The 19,280-nt window shown below is 38.2% G+C and overlaps 1 protein-coding gene across 5 annotated transcripts in view; it reads left to right on the forward strand.

The window, feature by feature from the left end:
- Positions 1 to 19,280, forward strand: part of GLIS1 (GLIS family zinc finger 1) — a 220,509-nt gene that overhangs the window by 78,852 nt on the left and 122,377 nt on the right. For 4 of the 5 annotated variants that reach the window (XR_009631356.2, XM_060773532.2, XM_060773530.2 and 1 more), the window contains exon 3: positions 10,882 to 11,080. The exons of the other annotated variant lie outside the window; for it this stretch is intronic. Coding sequence is in view for 3 of the 4 variants with exons in the window: in XM_060773532.2 (XP_060629515.2) it covers positions 10,882 to 11,080 (199 nt within the window). In the remaining variant the exon portion in view is untranslated. The remainder of the gene's footprint in view (positions 1 to 10,881; positions 11,081 to 19,280) is intronic. 5 annotated transcript variants of the gene reach the window in all.

Here is a 19,280-nt window from a genome sequence, read left to right on the forward strand (position 1 = left end):
TCTGGGAGTTGTAGGCCAAAAACATCTGGGGACCCCAGGTTGAGAACCACTGCTCTAGTCCCTTTCAAAGCTACAATCTTAATTAATATGATGTTCCTTCTGGTTGCAGTTTGGTGATGGACTATAAAGTGGGTGCTTGCTATGGAGTGGGTAGCTTGTGGTATATGTGTGTGTGTTGGAGTGGGTTCCTAGTGGGGGAATTTGGCCCCCTGCCCATCTCCTAACCTCAGGTGCCAATTCCTGGTCGAAGCAGAACCACATTACAACAGTGTCTCTCTATTTTTTACAGTCAAAATTAAAATGCTACTGCTTTTTTACAGCCTTTAACACTATGATGTTGAAATATCTGAGGGTACACTTCCTTTCATATCAAACTACCCCAAAATTAAAAAAGTCAGAGCAGACTATATTCCATCTAGAAGCACGTGTTACATGTAAAAAAAAAATCCATCTTCTCTAGTGATATGCCAGTTTAGGAATACATTTCCTTTGGAGGTATATCTGGAATCAACATTGTGGCTATTTAAACCCTTTATTATTTGACACATAGCTGTTCAATAAAGTGTTTGTACACCTCCCTTTTGTTATATTGACAATGGGGCTCATGCTGTTGTCATTATTTTGAACATTTAATTTTTGTATATATGTCCTGAAATCCTTTCTTGGAATAATACCATGTAGCTGAGCAACAGTTTTTATAAAACTACATCCATAAAATAATGTAAATTAAAATCACTCAGAGGCATTTTTGTTATATTATTACTCACTTTGAATCAAATTGATGGTGTCATCTAGTTGCTAAGCCTTTTCATTTAATTTCTATAGATTAGCTATTATTTTATCAATCTTGTTTTACCTTTACATTATCACCAATGTTGTGTGAAATATTGGCTTTCTAAGCAATAGTTTATTGTGGTAGCTTAAAATGCAACATAAATTGTATTTCAAAGTAGGGAATTAAACACTCTGCCAGGGATGCATCTAATGATGCTTTGAAATATGTGGGAGATCGTAAATTGCAAGAGATTATTGCATTACTTTAAGTCAATAAGCATTCACCCTTAACTATACCAACTTGCCTCTCTCCCTACATTTCCCTACCCTGATCTCTCTCTCTCTCCCCCCCCTATATATACGCACACACACATATACATACTCAGTTTTTCTTAAGCCTGCAAGCATTGTCGAATCATGTCTAATACTGAGTCAGTATGGTTTAGATAAATTTTCCATCATTACGGAGATTATTTTGAGAATTGTATCATTTCCACACCACTTTTAATTACTGCTGTGTAAGAGCTCATGGGAAATGACCATGGCTCAGTAGATGAGTACATGCTATGCACATGAAAGATTCTAGTCAGTCTCCATTATCTGCAATAGTGATAAGCATATTCACTATTCACTATGTATTATGTATTTTATGTATGGCATTTTTGTGTGCTATTTTGAAAGCTGCCCTGAGTCCCTATGGGAGATGGTGGCAGAGTATAAATAAGTATTGTTGTTGTTGTTATTATTATTATTAACATTGTTTGTTTGATGTCTTTGAGATCTGATAAATATAGATAATACTCAGTAAGTTGGATTAGTGATGTGATGGTATAAATCTTGTGCTACAGTAATTGGCTAAGGACCTTACACATTGAGATAGATTCCGTTTCTGAGAATCTTTGAATATGATTCAGAATGGATTCTATCACACGAGTTTATCCCATTCTGTTAGTAATCCATTGTAATATGTCTGCAAAACAGAAATGGAATAATTGCACCTGGAATTCTAATTGTGTGTTTTAAAAATATGATCCTGAGGCACTGTTTTCACATGTGATAGTAAAATCAGTATACATTCTGTCAGCTAAAATCTCATGAAAACAGTAGTTTGAGACTTCTGGGCTATGTCACTGTGCAATGTTAGAGTTGAAGTGGTGTAGCAAGGTATGCAAATAAATTGGGAGGAGCCAGACTTCTGAGGTGTGATGAGTCAATACAACGTATTTTCAAAAGATAAGAATTGGGTGTGTTGGGGTCAGTATGCATCCAGTCCTAAAAAAATACAGGATGCATACTGATATAAATGAAGTATATCCCAATGTGGCAAGGTTCTAAGTCAGTAGCTTCAAAAGTATTTCACCAGTGTTTAAATGTTTTTCCCATGGCAACTTTTAGTCATTTGGCAAGTTTTGGAAAGTCAGGGGTATCTTTTTAAGAACTGGGATTTTAATTACTGTATATATGTTCACTTATTATGACCCCATGAATTTCATAGGGTTTTTAAAGGCAAGGAATATTTAGATATGGTATTCCCATTTCTTCCTCTGAAATATAGCAGTAGTATTCGTTATTGGTATGCAGTCTCTCACCGAATACGAACTATTGCTAGCCCTGCTTAGTTTCTAAGATCAGACATGATCCAATGCCATTAGGGTATCTGGCTTTCAATTTATTGAAATGAGGTTTTCATGGTTGCTTTAAGATGTTTCTGGCTGAGGGTTTCTGCTTTTTCCTCTGTTGAAATATCAGAAACTTGAGAGGAAGGGGAAAGGGGGAAAGGCCCTTGATACACATCATACTATCATTATATTTCCTTGAAGCTACCAGATCATTTCATGGTGCTAATCTCTACAGAGGTCTCTGAATCCATATAACATTCCTCGGTGAAAATGTTTGCTTTGGCACAATTACTTCGACAGTTGTACGTGCAAATCCAGTATTTTCTCTAGTGGCTTCAGAAGTGCAGAAATTTATGCGACTCAATCTACCACTCCTACTAAAGTTGGAACTTTCCATGAGATGTTATTCTCTCAGCTAAGTTTTAAGTCAAAGACCTATATACCATGATTCAACTTGGAGAAAACTTGTCTTTATAAAATGCAAATTTATATAATGGGACATGTTATCATATAAAAATATTTAATATAATATTTGATAGATAACACTCTGTTTTACTGAAAAATACATTGTGTATTTCAGTCACAATTACTGTACTTTCACATTTTCATGTTGAGTTCTATCTGCTGAATTGTGATGATGTGAATATTTGGTCAATGTGGTTAAACTTGTAAAAAAATTAAAAGATAGTAGCCATTGGGGGAAGAACCCTAACGAGGGAAGGAATTGAATTTTTAGATAAATAGATAGATAACATTGGTGCAGCTGGCTGGGTGCCAGATATTTTCAAGATCACTACTAACTGAAAGGTCATGAGTTCAAAGCCAGCCCGGGTCGGAGTGAGCTTCCGACCAAATGTATGTAGCTTGTCGTCGACCTTTGCAGCCCGAAATACAGTTGCATCTGTCAAGTAGGAAATTTACGTACCACTTTGTGGGGAGGCTAATTTAACTAATTTACGAGGCCATAAAGATCAGCAAGCATGCGGAGAATGTGGAAGTACTTAATCAGTGTCGCAGATGGATGGTGAAGCCACAGCTCCCCTGGTGACCAGAAAAAGTTAGACTGTTAAATAGCCTCTGACTGTCTGTCTATATGTGTTGTGTCTCTAAGGCATTGAATGTTTGCCTGTATATGTACATTGTAATCCTCCCTGAGTCACCTGCGGGGTGAGAAGGGTGGAATATAAATACTGTAAATAAATAAATAAATAAGATAGATAAATAGAATAGAAAAAACAACAAAAACAAATAAATAGAAAAAACAAAGTCTCTTTGTTAATTTAGGAACATAAAATACATTATGTATAAATTGATTTGGCAAGAAAACCAAATCCAGGAAATGGGTATGTGCATCTTATGGAGATTTGGGAAAGGGAAGAGCCCACTCCTGATTTTATTCCTAAAGGTTGAGAATACAGAGATCTGTTATTTCACCGAATAGCAAGATAGGGTCACTCAACAAAAGGGCTATAGCAAGGAAACAATTGTATGTCAGCAACTGCTCAATGTCATCCCAGTTGTAATGTTGGAATACAGGAGTTGTAAGGTTACAAAGGGAATTTTCCAAATTTCTTGAAATATATGGCTAAAACATTGTTCCCAATCACTCTGCTTCAATTAATGAACAGCCCCTCTTCTTGCCAGTTTGTGTGTACTAGTATGAAAACAACTGCATATCCGTTCCACTAGAAGTAACATCCAAGTCTTGTTCTTACCATTCCTTGGCAATAATTTCAAAGCCAAACTATTGCTTTCTCTCTCCTGCTCTGTGTAAAAATCTGTTCAGAAAGGCAATATGACAGCAGAGAAACTAATTTCCTCTGGACTGAACCCATTATTTGTTTCTCATACATTGTGATAACTGAGTCCATATGATTTTCTGTATGGTCAGTGATATTCATCTGTGGCCTCTTCCTGTGAACAGTTCATTTTGTCCAGCAAGAGTACAATCACTGGTCTGAGACAACACATGCACAAATCTATATCTAGTTTATTTTTTTAAAATGCCATTAATTCATTGCATCTTTTGTTACTACTAGAGTTTTAACATTCATGATTTGAAAAGAAACTTTGGGAGAATTGAGTATTAGAAGAAGAGTGGGATGAATAAAACCCCTAATAAATAGCTTGAAGGAATGATCTATAGTCTTAGATGTCTATATACCAATACAGGCAGTTCCCAAGTTACAAACATCCAACTTGCATCAGGGTTAACAACAGAGGTGAGACACCAGGTGAGAGAAATCTACCTCTAGGAAGGGAAATTCACTCCTGAAAAAGTTATCATGGGAAAAGTGTGTCTCCACTGAAACTTTCTCACCAATCCTTGTTTCCATATCAAGCCTGATTTTTCAAAATCCAATTATCACAGTGACAGAAAGTAATGTGAAATCAGACAACAAAACAAACATTACAGTGGTGTCAACCCTTTCCTATTCTATTCAAAGCTCTCTTGCTCTCTTGCTCTCTCTCTATTTGGAGTTACACTTATAAAATGTACCTGCTCTGACTTAATACAAATTCAACTTAAGAACAAACCTACAGAACCTATCTTGTTCATAACTTGGGGACAGACCATGATAAACAAGATGAACTTGTGCTCTTAACACGAAATCTGGTGGAATGAGTCTCATGACTGAAATATGGTAATAGGTAGGTGGGGTGGGGAGCAGGCATGACCTATTTCAGAGAAATAGACCAAATAGGAAAGGAGAAGGAATAGCTTTATATGTCAAGAGTATTTACATCTGGGAAGAGATCTATGGCTTAAATTCTGGAAGGCAGGTTAAGAGCAACTGGATAAAAATGTTCAAGTTGAACTAATTAGTGTTCATTTTTTTTGTAAATTAGATCCTCTATAGAACTTATCCTTTATCTGTATTAAGCTTCATTTTGTTTAAATTAGCAATAAAATATTTCACAGTGAGAGCATTTAGTACCTTGGATAGTTCTTTTAAAATTCAAATTTAAATCTAGAGTGGATTTATGACTATACTGATATGAAAGATAGCATAAACACTGCCCAGACAATTATCTTTGTCTGAATGCATGTGGTATGAATCTGAAAATTAGAAACCCAAATTAGAATGCACTCAACAATAAAATGTGTCTTTTGTCTTGTTAATAGTTTAGGACTGAATGAGAACACGTGATTGATATTGACAGCAGTCACTGACAAGTGTGTTCATATCAACAAGGTTTTATGTAACTACAGGACAATCCATATGTGATTCTTCTTAAGTGTTAGTTGGAATTAAATAGTACTATGTACAGGAAGATCAATTATGATGTTGTTGTTTGAGCATTGGACTCTGGGGGTCAGGGTTTGTATCCCCACTTAGCCATGAGAACTCACTGGGAGACCTTGGGCAAGTCACACTCTCTCAGTGTCATAAGAAGCAAAGGCAAATGGCCTCTGGGAAAAATTGCCTAGAAAAACTCCATTATAGTGTTGCCTTAAGGTTACCACTCAACCTCTTATAGAACCAAATAGGCTCTTGGCAGTGTGAAATGAGGTTAAACATTAGAAAGTGTCATCATTTAGAAGCCAGAGTTCCTATGGAGTCTGATGCAGTCCTTTCTTGATGAGGATATGCAATGGGAAGTGATGTTTCCCTTTTAGAATTTCAATTTAAAATGGCTGAAAGTGATACTATTTTACATACCTTTCTAGTAGGGCTGGGCGGTTTCGTTCGTTAATTTCGTAATTCGTTATTAATTCGTATTTAAATTAGCTTACGATCCGATATTGAGCCATGCAGGAATAGTGTGAGGAGTAAATTAGATTCGAAACAATTTTTTCAATTTATTTCGTTATTGTTTCGTTATTATTTCGAAATTATTTCGTATTTTTTTCGTAATTATTTCGTAATTATTTTCGCATGTTTGGTGCAAGTTTTATAGTTGTTGTTTGCTTTATCACACCAACAGTCAACAACAGAGGGCGAGGGAAGCTTCAGAAGTTCCCCCTGTCCCATTTGGAGGTTTTTTTAGCATATTGCGCAATTGCGTCTGCCATTAACGAATCGATTCAAAATTAACGAAATTTCGTAAATAACGAAATGTTGAAATCTCAAAATTTCGGAAGTATTTAGAATTTGGAAACGCTAGCGCCCCCTGGAAATGAATCGAGTTTAGAAACAATTTTTTCCGTGGTTACCCAGCCCTACTTTCTAGTTTTCAAGGAAGACTGTATTGTTTCTGTCTACAAATGCTCAGTTCTAAATTCTATGTTACTGCAAAGTCTGTTTCTGAAAGGATACTGCACTGCTAGTTGCCAGTAAAAATGTTGTTTCCATTAGACGTGTCATAGGTGCATTCTGTATGATGTCTCCAAACAGTGAGAATAAGCAAATGACCTAGTTTGGCAGACACCACAAAAGCCACAAAAAACTCTGGGGATAGTTAAGTATACTAGGCAAATATTTCAAATCTATCTTTGTTTTGAATGTGAGTCATTGCAATTGTGTGTGTCATTGCAGCTATTTATTCATTGTTTTTAATGGATACAATTCTAATGCATAACAGGAAATCTTTTTTTTTTAAAAAAACCATTCACCCTTTTCATTCAGTCTTATCTCAATATGAAGTTCCAGTTACTAATTTTATCAGAAATAATAGAACCTGCATATACCACAAAAATCAAAAGCTAAAACAGTCTTGAAAATCAAGGCTACTTGACCTTAATACTGTGAAAGGTAATAAAGAGTCATAGCACTTAATCCTTTACTGATATTAATTTGTTTGCCCACAATTCTCCTATTACCTGGAAGTCCTAGATTAATTTTCCCTTCCATCTCTTTGGGTAAATGTTTGGGGCGAGGAGAAACAAAGGCCTGAATCTTTATCATGTGCCTCATTTCTGGTCCTGGTTAAATTTATAGCTGTATATGTCTAAGGAAAGCCTGTTTCATATTTTGTATTTCGAATGTGAATATGAAGAAAGTATCTGAACTGTAATGACAAAATACAACAGGCTATGGATTTTGAATTAGTCATACCATTTAGGTGGCTTAGTTTCTCTAGAATAACTATAGATTTGGTTATACATATTTACTGCTTGTTTACAAATCGGTATCACTATGATTCCTCTAAAATGAAATTCCATCTGAACATGAGGAAGAACTTCCTGACTGCGAGAGTCATTCAGCAGCAGAACCTTCTGCCCCAGAGTGTGGTGGAGGCTCCTTCTTTGGAGGCTTTTAAACAGAGGCTGGATGGCTATCTGTCAGGGGTGCTTTGAATGCAATATTCCTGCTTCTTGGCAGGGACTTGGACTGGATGGCCCATTAGGTCTCTTCCAACTCTATGATTCTAAATATTGGGTATAAATAAATCATAGGCAAATTCTTGTAAGTAGAATCTCACTTAGCCGGCCTTCTCATTCAACGTTCTGTATTATCCAATGCGGTCTGCCTCCCACCCGGATCCACAGCTGTTTCAATACATTGCAATGCTTTGGTGCTAAATTTGTAAGTACAGTAACTACTACATAACATTACCATGTATTGAACTGCTTTTTCTGTTGATTTGTTGTAAAACATGATATTTTTGTGCTCAGTTTGTAAAAATCATAACATAATTTGACGTTTAATAGATTTTTCCTTAATTCCTCCTTCTTATCCAACATTTTTGCTTATCCAGTGTTCTGCTGGCCTGTTTATGTTGGATAAGTGAGACGCTACTGTAATTTGTTATTGATACATTTCAATAATAGGATAAATGTCCATACACAGATTCCCTTCAAAGAATAAATATAGCCTCGGGCATGTAAACTATCTGTCTCTCCTGCTAGCCAAATTAAGAGACTGGAAGCAGGAACTGAACAATATCCACATTTTGTCTCCCATAATTTTTGAATAGGCTTTTAAAGCATTTGATAGTATTATTTTGGAATAATGGATTCATTGCAGCCCCTTCTTTTTCTCATTTTTTGGGGGGGCTGGTTTGCTTTTTTTCAGAAAAGGACATATTTTATTATCATGTCTCACTTGCTCTTATTGCACCTGAGAAGACGCTTACTTCTTGGGAGGAGAGCAATGTCCAGTCTCGATAAAATAGTGAAGAGTAGAGACATCAGACTGGCAACAAAGATCCGCCTAGTCAAAGCCATGGTATTCCCTGTAGTAACCTACGGATGTGAGAGCTGGACCTTAGGGAAGGCTGAGCGAAGGAAGATCGATGCTTTTGAGCTGTGGTGTTGGAGGAAAGTGCTGAGAGTGCCTTGGACTGCGAGAAGATCCAACCAGTCCATCCTCCAGGAAATAAAGCCCGACTGCTCACTGGAGGGAAAGATACTAGAGACAAAGTTGAAGTACTTTGGCCACATCATGAGGAGACAGGAAAGCCTAGAGAAGACAATAATGCTGGGGAAAGTGGAAGGCAAAAGGAAGAGGGGCCGACCAAGGGCAAGATGGATGGATGGCATCCTTGAAGTGACTGGACTGACCTTGAGGGAGCTGGGGGTGGTAACGGCCGACAGGGAGCTCTGGCGTAGGCTGGTCCATGAGGTCACGAAGAGTTGGAGACGACTGAACGAATGAACAACAACAACAAAAATATGGTTAGCATGTTCTTAATGACAATTTGACATAAAAGGGAACTGACATTATAGTAGAACACCTACCCAGAATGAAAGTATGATGAAAACATTAGCCCATTGCTGGTGGGCTGACTTTGTAAAATAGTATTCTGAATTTGACATTTCTGTCCTCTTTTCTTATATGTCAGAATCAAAGAGGGATTTTGTACAAGCAGGAAAGAGGAACACCATTAATATTATGGGGAGTAGGCTGCTATTTTTCTTGCAGTACCAATTACAATAAAGCAGTGGTTCTCAACCAGTGGGTCCCCAGATGTTTTGGCTTTCAACTCCCAGAAATCCTAAGAGCTGGTAAACTGGCTGGGATTTCTGGGAGTTGTAGGCCAAAACACCCAGGGATCTACAGGTTGAGAACCACTGCCATAAAGGAACCTCATCCCGTCTGATCTTGGATGCTAAACAACCCTGGTTAATACTTGTATGGAGACCACCAATGAATACTAGATGCTATAGGTTATATTTCATGGGTCAATGCTATATAATCCTGGGAACTGTAGTTTGGTGAGACATCCACACTCTTTATCACCACAATTCAAGAGAGATATTGACAAGCTGGAATGTGTCCAGAGGAGGGCGACTAAAATGATCAAGGGTCTGGAGAACAAGCCCTATGAGGAGCAGCTTAAGGAGCTGGGCATGTTTAGCCTGAAGAAGAGAAGGCTGAGAGGAGATATGATAGCCATGTATAAATATGTGAGAGGAGGCCACAGGGAGGAGGGAGCAAGCTTGTTTTCTGCTTCCTTGAAGACTAGGACGCGGAACAATGGCTTCAAACTACAAGAGAGGAGATTCCATCTGAACATGAGGAAGAACTTCCTGACTGTGAGAGCCGTTCAGCAGTGGAACTCTCTGCCCCGGAGTGTGGTGGAGGCTTCTTCTTTGGAAGCTTTTAAACGGGCTGGATGGCCATCTGTCAGGGGTGATTTGAATGCAATATTCCTGCTTCTTGGCAGGGAGTTGGACTGGATGGCCCATGAGGTCTCCTCCAACTCTTTGATTCTATGATTCTATCAATGAAAGCTTGTAAAATGACAACTCCCATGATTTCATAGCATTGAGCTATGGTTGCTGAAGTCATCTCAACATTGTATTAATTTTACAGTGTGGATGCACTCTTACTAAAGAATTGTTTCAGAAATGGATCCATGAAATCTAAACCATTTGTTTGTTTTGCAAAGTTTTATCTTTCATTAATAATAATAGCAATAATACTTTATTTGTTTCCCCCCCCCTCTCCCAAAAGGGATTTGGGGCAGCTTACAACAAAAATATGATATACCTAGTAATAATCAACAACCAAAGCAACAAATCGTAGTACAAAAACAAAAGCAGCCATAAACATATTAAATTATAACATCAAAACATCACAAAATATAAAATTATGTGCTGGAATAAAACATATTATACATACGAGGTAAAAGCACACTCCTGTTTATAAGCAATTGAAATCCAGTTGGTATTGGTTAGTAGGGAGGGGAGGAACATGAACTAGAAATGCTTTTAATATCAACTTAAAAGCAGAACAATATTTCAAAAAACTAGTACACATTATTAATAAGGACTTTCCAAGGTTTTTTGGTCAAAGAGAACACCACATAGAGGTTTTCCTACTCTCAAAATATCTTTCCCCTTGTAAAAGCAATTTCTGTATGAAATATTACAATTTCCAAGATATAATAAAAAACAACAATAGTAAGTCACGGTGGAAAATTCCTTTGAGAACAAATCTTGATTAATTTGAAATTCTTTGCATTCTCCCCTGATTTGATGAGGCTGCCTACTAACTGGGGATAGAGCTTGCTGAGAGGAATAATGGAGATGAAGGAACAGACTTGTTGAAGAGCTTATTATTTTGTTTTTCTCTCCCACCTCCCTTTTCTTTAACAGTGAATGGTGCCTACAGTCATTGTAATTTGATATCTGAGAAGAATAACATGATGGACATGGACATGACAAATGGCTTGGGGCCTGTGTGTAGACAAAACCGGCTCATCCACTCAGGAAACTCACTTACCCGAGACCACCCATTGCCTTGTGAAAGACTCCTACATGTTAGTCAGCTGAATTTATCTCGCTCAGACACAAGGTATTGTTTTCACCTTTTATTGCCTTATGTGCTCTTCTCATTTTGAAAGTTGTCATAGCTCTGAAAACTTCCATCATGGGTGTGAATCAGAAGTTCTAGTCACCAGCTTTCACAAACTAGAACTTGTCAGAGAAAGCATTCCATACCTCAAACAGACCCTCAATTTCTGTACAGCTCTCAAGTATCAAAGAAAAGCCTCTGCTTCAAATTCTGATTCCTTTATGATCCAAGAGGAAAGGACCACCATGGTTGTTTCCATCAGCCCTCTATCAATTCACAAAATGCTTATAAATGGTTGCTCAGCCTCTCCTTACAAGCCCATAATGAAGGAGATTTCTCCACTTTCAGAAGTGAGTTTTTTCATTGTTTAGAAGTAGCAAGTAATATCTGGAAATTTTTCCTAATATTTATGCTGTTATGCTAGATCAATTTTAATCTATTGATTTGGGTTATTCTTTTGGAGCAACAGCAAATAAATTTACTCCGTCATATATATCGAAGTGGTTAGTAACTTATGATTTAATTAATCTTCAGTGACCTAGCTTTATTAGTCTGGATCAGTTTGTAAAGGGATCTTGTGCCACTTTTCAGACTCACTAAGGCTGCTTCTACATAGCTATTTAAACCAGGTCAGGATGTGGATTAAAGAAACTGGTTCCATGCGACGTGCCAGCACAGGCATCCCAGAAACTGGCATGAAGCTGAGACAGAGTCTACAGAGATCCAGTGATTGCAAATCAATCCATATTTTTCTTATCACACCTTTTGAGATGTGATAAGAAGCAACCTGTTCAGTGAGCATCAGCACTGGACAAAACCAGGGCAGAGGAAGAAAGTAAAAATGAGCATTCCCATGTGAATATTGTGGTTTCCTCTCAGAGGGAGGTGTTTGTTTAACTTCCATCCGAGCTGTGTGTTTGATTTTTCCACCAAATGCTTCAGCACTAGCCCTGTGCTCACAAGCACTCTGCATTTTGGTCTTTGCTTCCTGCTTTGCATGAAATATATATTGATCAGATGCAGTGGATTTTATAGATTGAACCGGAATTTCCGGTGAGTTTTTAAAAACATGAAGTTTCTGACTTTATATGAGTTTGCAGCCCATATGTGGATGTATGTTTTGTGGACACCCTGATCTCGAGTTAGTTTCCAAAGAAGGGCCCTGAGAAAGAAGTTAGTAGCAAAAGTTTTGGAAACTCTTCATCAGATACATGGAATGAAATATACAAAAGTAATGCTACTGACTTTTTTCTCTGTTAGTCTCAAAGGTACTACAATATATCTTTGCATGTCTTAATCAGTTTTCTCCATGTATCACAACTTCTGGTAGGATTTAATGTGCCAAAAATGTGATTAAGATTAATCAAACACAAAACTTGTTTGTTGCTTCTCTCTCTCCCCCCCTCCCCCCCCCCCCCCTTGTCTTCTCACTGCCAAACATGCAGTATCCATATGCATAAGTGATGATTGGGTTACATGGAGAAGGTGGAGAAGTGAGAATCTGGATGAAGTAGTTTATTCAGACAATAGATACTAGGTTATATTCATAGCTGTTTACATATTTCAATAAAACACATCATGGGTATTTGATTGTAAAGCTTGAATATAAAATGTTTTTTTGGCAGAACAGTATTGTAAATTGTATTGTCAGAGCTTTCATGGCTGGAATCATTGGCATGCTGTGTGTTTCCGGGCTGCATGGCCATGTTCTAGCAGCATTTTCTACAGATGTTTCACTTGCATCTTTGACTGGCATCTTCAGAGGATTGCTAGCCACAGAAGACTCAAAACCCCAGTATTGTCAGTTGATTATTACTGGACTATTGAAAAGCTTTTGCATTCATTAGAGTTCTGCTTCAGGCTTAGATGTGTTATTGAAACACTGGGACCACAAAACAGACCCCCAAATCCACAACTATAGGAGCACCAAAATATGGAGCCCACATATGACCTTCCCCCCAAAAACTCAGTTTCAGGCAACCTTCACCCTGGATCTACCAAACCTGCATAAGCACAAATACACATATCAGGGCAAATCTCATCATTCCTCCAGACAGGAGATATAATTCTTTCACAATAGTTATGTGTATCTAATAATGGATCCAGACTGAAAGTTCACAGAAGTTACCCAACACCTGGGCAGACCCTAAGAACTCATTTGAATCATGCAAACACTCTTGCACCCATTGTTTAACTAAACAAGACTCATTGTCTTACTTTGGGCAAACAGGAACAGAGTTATTAGTACCCATTAACTCAAACCCTACTAACATTCCTTGCATTCATGCCTCCATGAGAGGAAGACCAAGAAACAGTCACAAAACTTCAAACTGAGCAGTGACAATTTATTAAAGTTCCCACCAGACCTAAGAGCCAATCAACAGCAGTGGCAGATGGCTCATCTCATCCAACCAACATGTAGATCCTACCTGACCCTAGACTGAGCCAATCAGGGCTTGGGGTGGCAAAAGTCCTTTGTTTTGAACTGCTGAAAATTTCCTATAAATATTTCTGTAGGCTTTAATTGTAGCATGCCAGTTTTGAGAACACAGAATCTGCTGGCATTCACTTTGGCCTCTGTTTCTTTTGCCTTCAACCCATTCATGTCTCATTTGATCTTTGGGATTAGAAACACTAGGCTCTGTACCTGCGGTTCTTGAGGTAGCTTAAATCACATATCAGATTGTACAACATTTGATGGATCGAGGAAGGTTTACAATAGTATGAAACATCCGGGAAACACGGCTAGTTGTATAGGCAGACTATCTTGCAAGATGGAGACTGTGGAATAAATTGAAGAAGAAAAAATCTCAGTTTATGAATTATTTCTTCTCTAGCTGTAGCCCCTAGAAATGTTTGTCTCAGTTGAAATACTTGGCCGCTGAAATAAATTATCACTCATATGCAATAACAACATGCTATCTTTGTCAGCAAAGCTGGAAAGATATTAAAGGTTGACAGCAATCGATGAAAGTGTAAACTAAAGTCAAATTGGTAGTCTTGCTTAGTAATAATTGGAGGGAGACAGCAACCTCATTTAAGCATAGTCATGTGAAAAAGTCTATATTTGGTTGCTGCATCTTTTAATTTTTTAATACAGTCTGTTGCATTAATGGAAGTTTTCTGTTTCAGTGTTTGTCTTTATTCATTATGGAAAAGTTTAAAGTTCAGTGTTTAATTTATTTGTAAAATAAGATTTTTCTGAGTTTTAAATCAAATGCTCTCCTAAACAGATATGGGTTGTTGAATTAACTTGCTATGAGCTGAAAGTATTGGCTAAACCAAAAGTCCCAGTTTCAGCAGAGCCATTGAAATTAGTGTGGCTTAGGATAGTCGTAACTCCTGAATTATATTAATTTCAGTGGCTCTGCTCTATGTAGAGTTAACACTGGATTTAGTTGTCTGCTTCATTATATGAATCAGAGACTACTGAAGTTGGAAGGCCATGTAGTCGAGCCTTGTAGAAAAGTCACTGGCTGAAATGAAACATTAGGTAAGTGGATTTCCATTATTTCTCTTCAGTTTTCTCCTCATCTTTGCAACGTTTGTCTTCTAATATCTGTAGAAGTTCCCTAGTTATTGAAAGACTTGGAGTAAGCATTGAAGGCTTGTGGAGTGGGTACATGTCAGATTGTCTCTTCCTTGGTCCATTGTAAACAATCTACTTTTTTTCCCAAACAATGAAACAATTTTGGCCTTTTGGAAAATCTAAACAGAAAAAATCCTTTCAACTTTTCAGCTTTTATTTGAGATATTTTGATTAATAAGTTGTCTTTGTCTAGAACCATTTAATCCAAATTTCCATCAACACAGCACTGAGAAAAGAACTCTAACACAGTCATGGAAATGTTGATGTTTTGATTTTCTTATACATATATATTTGTTAACTCCATCTTGACCTCATTATGAATCCACATGGTGCTCACTGCTAACAAGCTGGTTTTATTCTGTCACTGAAGACAATTATGATGCAAAGATAATTGAGGTTGAAGCAAACAAAAGAAGGAAGAGAAGACCCTGCTTAGATCTTTTCAGGAGCTTTTTGAAAAATCCATAATGAGGGAATGACAGATGGCTCTATACAGAGGATCATAGTACTCTCTTACGAAATATGAACTCCTTACAACTTTGTCTCAGGGAAGATTCCCAGAACAACGCAGGATTAAATGCCACAGAACATGAGAGAGACACTATTGTGCTATAAAGCAGCAGGTGACTGAGGTAATTCCTTTTATTCCTAAAGCTTGGCCTAAATTCTGTAGGTTTGCTGTTTTCTCTGTTGCTAGGAGAACACAGGGCAAATATCAGTGTTTTTCAGAGGTCTCAGAGTTGGTTTCCTCTCTCACTTGTTCAGATATCTCATAATTTTACATTTCTGCGTGTGCATCAAGAATCCCTCCCTGTGATGCCATCCCATGTTTTTGTAAAGCACACCTGTCCACCCAACTCACAAATCAGCTTTGCAAACGTAACCCACTTCATTGAAATCAACTAAAGACAGGTTTGTTGTTGTGTTCCCAATCTATGGTGATCGTAATATTACAGGGTTTTCTTGGCAAGATTTGTTCAAAAAAGTGTTGCCATTCCCTTTCTCTGAGGCCAAGAAAATGAATCCTTGCTCAACATTTGCAAGTGAGTTTCATGGCAAAGCAGGGATTTGAACCCTGGTCTCCTGAGCTGTGGTCCAATTCTTAAAAAGAAAAGAAAAAACTACACCATTCTGGCAACCCTAAGGGTAGGATCTGTTAAATGAGATTCTTGTCTTAAAGTGGCTTATTGTAGGAATGCATTTTTTGTGGATTGTAGGGCCAAAGTATGATAGCTGGGACCCTATGAACCCTACACTAGTTGCGCAACACGCATCAGAATTAATAAAGGGAAGTCCGCTTGGACTGTTCCCAGCTGCTGGGGCTCCTTTCTTCGAACGGCGGAAAATGTGCGGACAGCCGGGGAAGGTTTTTACTAGTGAGAACAGAGCAGCAGGAACCGGATTCCCCCCCCCCCCCCACTTCTCCTCTTCTTCTGCTTTCCCCCGCCCACTTTCCAACAGTGGAGGAGCTGGGGCTCCTGGAGGGCAGGACGTGTGAGCCAGTGCAGCTGCGTCTCTCACTTGCTGCACTGTCTTGCGCACGTCTTCCCTTCATGAATTCTGACCTGTGGTATGCAACCAGTGTAGGGTCCCAGCTATCATACTTTTGCCGATTGCAACATGCCACGATATAGGGCATGCTGCACAATAATAGTGCATTTCACAGTTATGTAAGTTTTTTATTGTATCAGAAGCAAATTGAGAATACAGTTATAATGTATGAAAAAAACCCCACAAAGTTAAAAACTTGGCATTATGCTAAATTTCTTTTGACCAGAAGCTGGCCACTTGGAATGTCTCTGATGTTGCTGTGAGAAGGTCCTCCATTGTGCATGTGGCAGGGCTCAGGTTGCATTGTAGGAGGTGGTCTGTGGTTTGTTCTTCTCCACATTGCAGACTCTACTTTGTAGCTCCTTTTCTTAAGATTGGCTCTACATCTTTTGGTGCCAGAGTACAGTCTATTCAGCACCTTCAAAGTCGCCCAGTGTTCTGTGTGCCCAGAGGGAAGTTTCTCATCTTGTCTCAGCCACTGATTGAAGTTCCGGGTTTTGACCTGCCACTTTTGGACTCTTGCTTGCTGAGGTGCTCCTGTGAGTATCTCTGTAGATCTTAGGAAGCTATTTCTTGATTTGAGGCGTTGGCATGCTGGGTCATATCTGAACAGAGGATGGGTCAGAGATATCAATGCCTTGGACCTTTCATTACAGGCTGCTACTTCCTAACAGATGCCAGGTGATGTAAAACCCGCTAAACATAATTTCTCAAGCGGTGTAGGGCATAGACATCCTGTGACAATGTGGCATGTCTCATTAAGAGCCCTATGTACTGTTTTATGTGGTGGAATGTATTCCACACTGGGCATGTGTATTCAGCAGCAGAGTAGCAAAGTGAAGGGCAGATGTCTTCACTGTGTCTGGTTGTGATCCCCAGATTGTGCCAGTCAGCTTTGTATGATATTATTTCTGGCACGCACTTTTTGCTTGCTATTCAAGCAGTGCTTCTTATAAGTTAGAGCACAGTCCAGAGTAACTCCCAGGTATTTTGATGTGTTGCAATGTTCCAGTGGGATTCCTTCCCAGGTAATCTTCAGAGCTCAAGATGCTTGTCTTGTGTCTTGTAAGCATGCAACCAAACAAATAAATTTAGGTTGGTGTGTTTTGATAAATTTTGAAGATGTAGCACCACATTTTAGGGACCCCAAAAAGAAACAGAAATCGGCAAGACTGCTATTTCTGTTTCTTTCTGAGGCCTCTAAAAGTTTGTGGGGTCTGTGCTGTTTGTAGTATAGGTGTTTTAAAAATTCCCTCCGGGACCATAAGGGCAGATTATATACTAAAACGGCCAAAGGCTCAAAAGTTCCTGTTTCTAAGGACAGTGAAGGGCTTCGAGGGGCTGCTGGCTAGCCACCACAACTTTAAAAAGCTTTACTCAGAAATGAGCCGATTTTTAAAAATCTAGTAACAGATTTAAATACTGTGAAAAAATAGGACTGGAATTCAAAATGCATTGTAAAGCGATGAGTTAAGCTGTGTCGGTTGTTCCAAATACTTGTCAGGAAAATATTTTATACTACATCATTCTTCATTTTACTGCTATGCCTCATATTTTATAGACACACTTTTAAGAAGTGTTAATAAATGTGTATTTACTGTTCCACCTGTAAAAGCCAGGTGTGTTGGTTACTATCAGAAGAAGTGTAAAGGATTAAGATATTATAAAAAAAATACATTCTGGCCAAGTCATAAACATTATTTGAAATAGAATTTTTTTACAAGTCATCATGCTAGAGATGAAAGGCTTGAATGTGGAGATTCAATGGAAAGAGAGGAATGTTTCCAATGGGAATAAAAATTCTAAAAATGCTCTCATTTATTCCATAAGATACGGACTTGTAAACCTGTCGCAAATCAAGGACAAAATCTTGCCAAACCTTCTAATTTTATGAGAAGGCCTCATTTTGTTGGTTCTTTGTGACATTTTTGAACAGGCATGAGCAAGCTTGAGCCCTCCAGGTGTTTTGGACTTCAACTCCCATCATTCCTAACAGCCTCAGGCCCTTTCCTTTTCCCCCTCAGCCGCTTAAGTTTGCCTAGGCATGTTTTAGAATTACTAATATTCCTTTGAAAGATGGCACGCAGCTGAGGTAGAAGTATCTTTAAAATAAAGGTATCCCATACCACGTTACTGATATTATATAACAATGTGCTGCCCATATGTGTGGAAAATACCTGAGAGAGTTCTTTTCAATGTGCATTCTCAAGTTTTTCAGCCACGAGACATGCTCTCCCAGTTTCTTTTTTTTCCTAGTCAAGTGAATGACTCAGTTTATGTCCTTTTGGAAACCACGAATTGTGTTTTTACATAATGGGGGTCTGTTAGGGTTAATTAGGAATATATATGTGTGTATTAAAGAGATTCCCTTCTTCTCTTCAGCTCTTCCTAAGTATGTAGTTTTATGCATTTTTAAAAGTAAGAGAAAAGAGTTGCTTGTTACTAACTCTTACTCTTGACTTATGCATAAGTCTAAGCAAAATCCACAGTTTTGGCCTCAAACCCTGCCCTTGACTTATACACAAGTTTGACTTATACCTGAGTATATACTGTAATTCAGAGGTCCCCAAACTAAGGCCCTCCAAGGTCATTTACCTGGCCCCGGCCCTAAACTTTAGACTTAGGTATGATTTTACTTGAAGGCACACAACAATCCTAATTAATGTGACTATTTCATCATCCAAAAAGTAGGTCCACACTTCCCATTGAAAGATGGGTAAGTTAATGTTGGTGAAAATTGTTCTTCATTTTAAATATTTTGTCTATTTATCTATTTATTTATTTTTGCATTATAGATGTGCAGTGTGTATAGGAATCAGTTCATTTTTTTCAAACTATAGTTTGCTCCCCCCCCCCCCCAACAGTTTGAGTAACTGTGAACTGGCCCCTCACTTAAAAAGTTTGAAAACCCCTGCTGTAATTGAATTTCACCCTGTAATGCCTTTGCACATGAAACACAATGAGGTAGTAGAATATTATACTATCAGATGTCACGCTGCATCTTAAGGGATGCATTTTTTTAACGTTCCATACTTTCTGCTATTTATTGTCTTCTAGAAA

Source organism: Anolis sagrei, chromosome 4 (assembly GCF_037176765.1).
Source record: "Anolis sagrei isolate rAnoSag1 chromosome 4, rAnoSag1.mat, whole genome shotgun sequence".
Classification (NCBI taxonomy): domain Eukaryota; kingdom Metazoa; phylum Chordata; class Lepidosauria; order Squamata; family Dactyloidae; genus Anolis; species Anolis sagrei.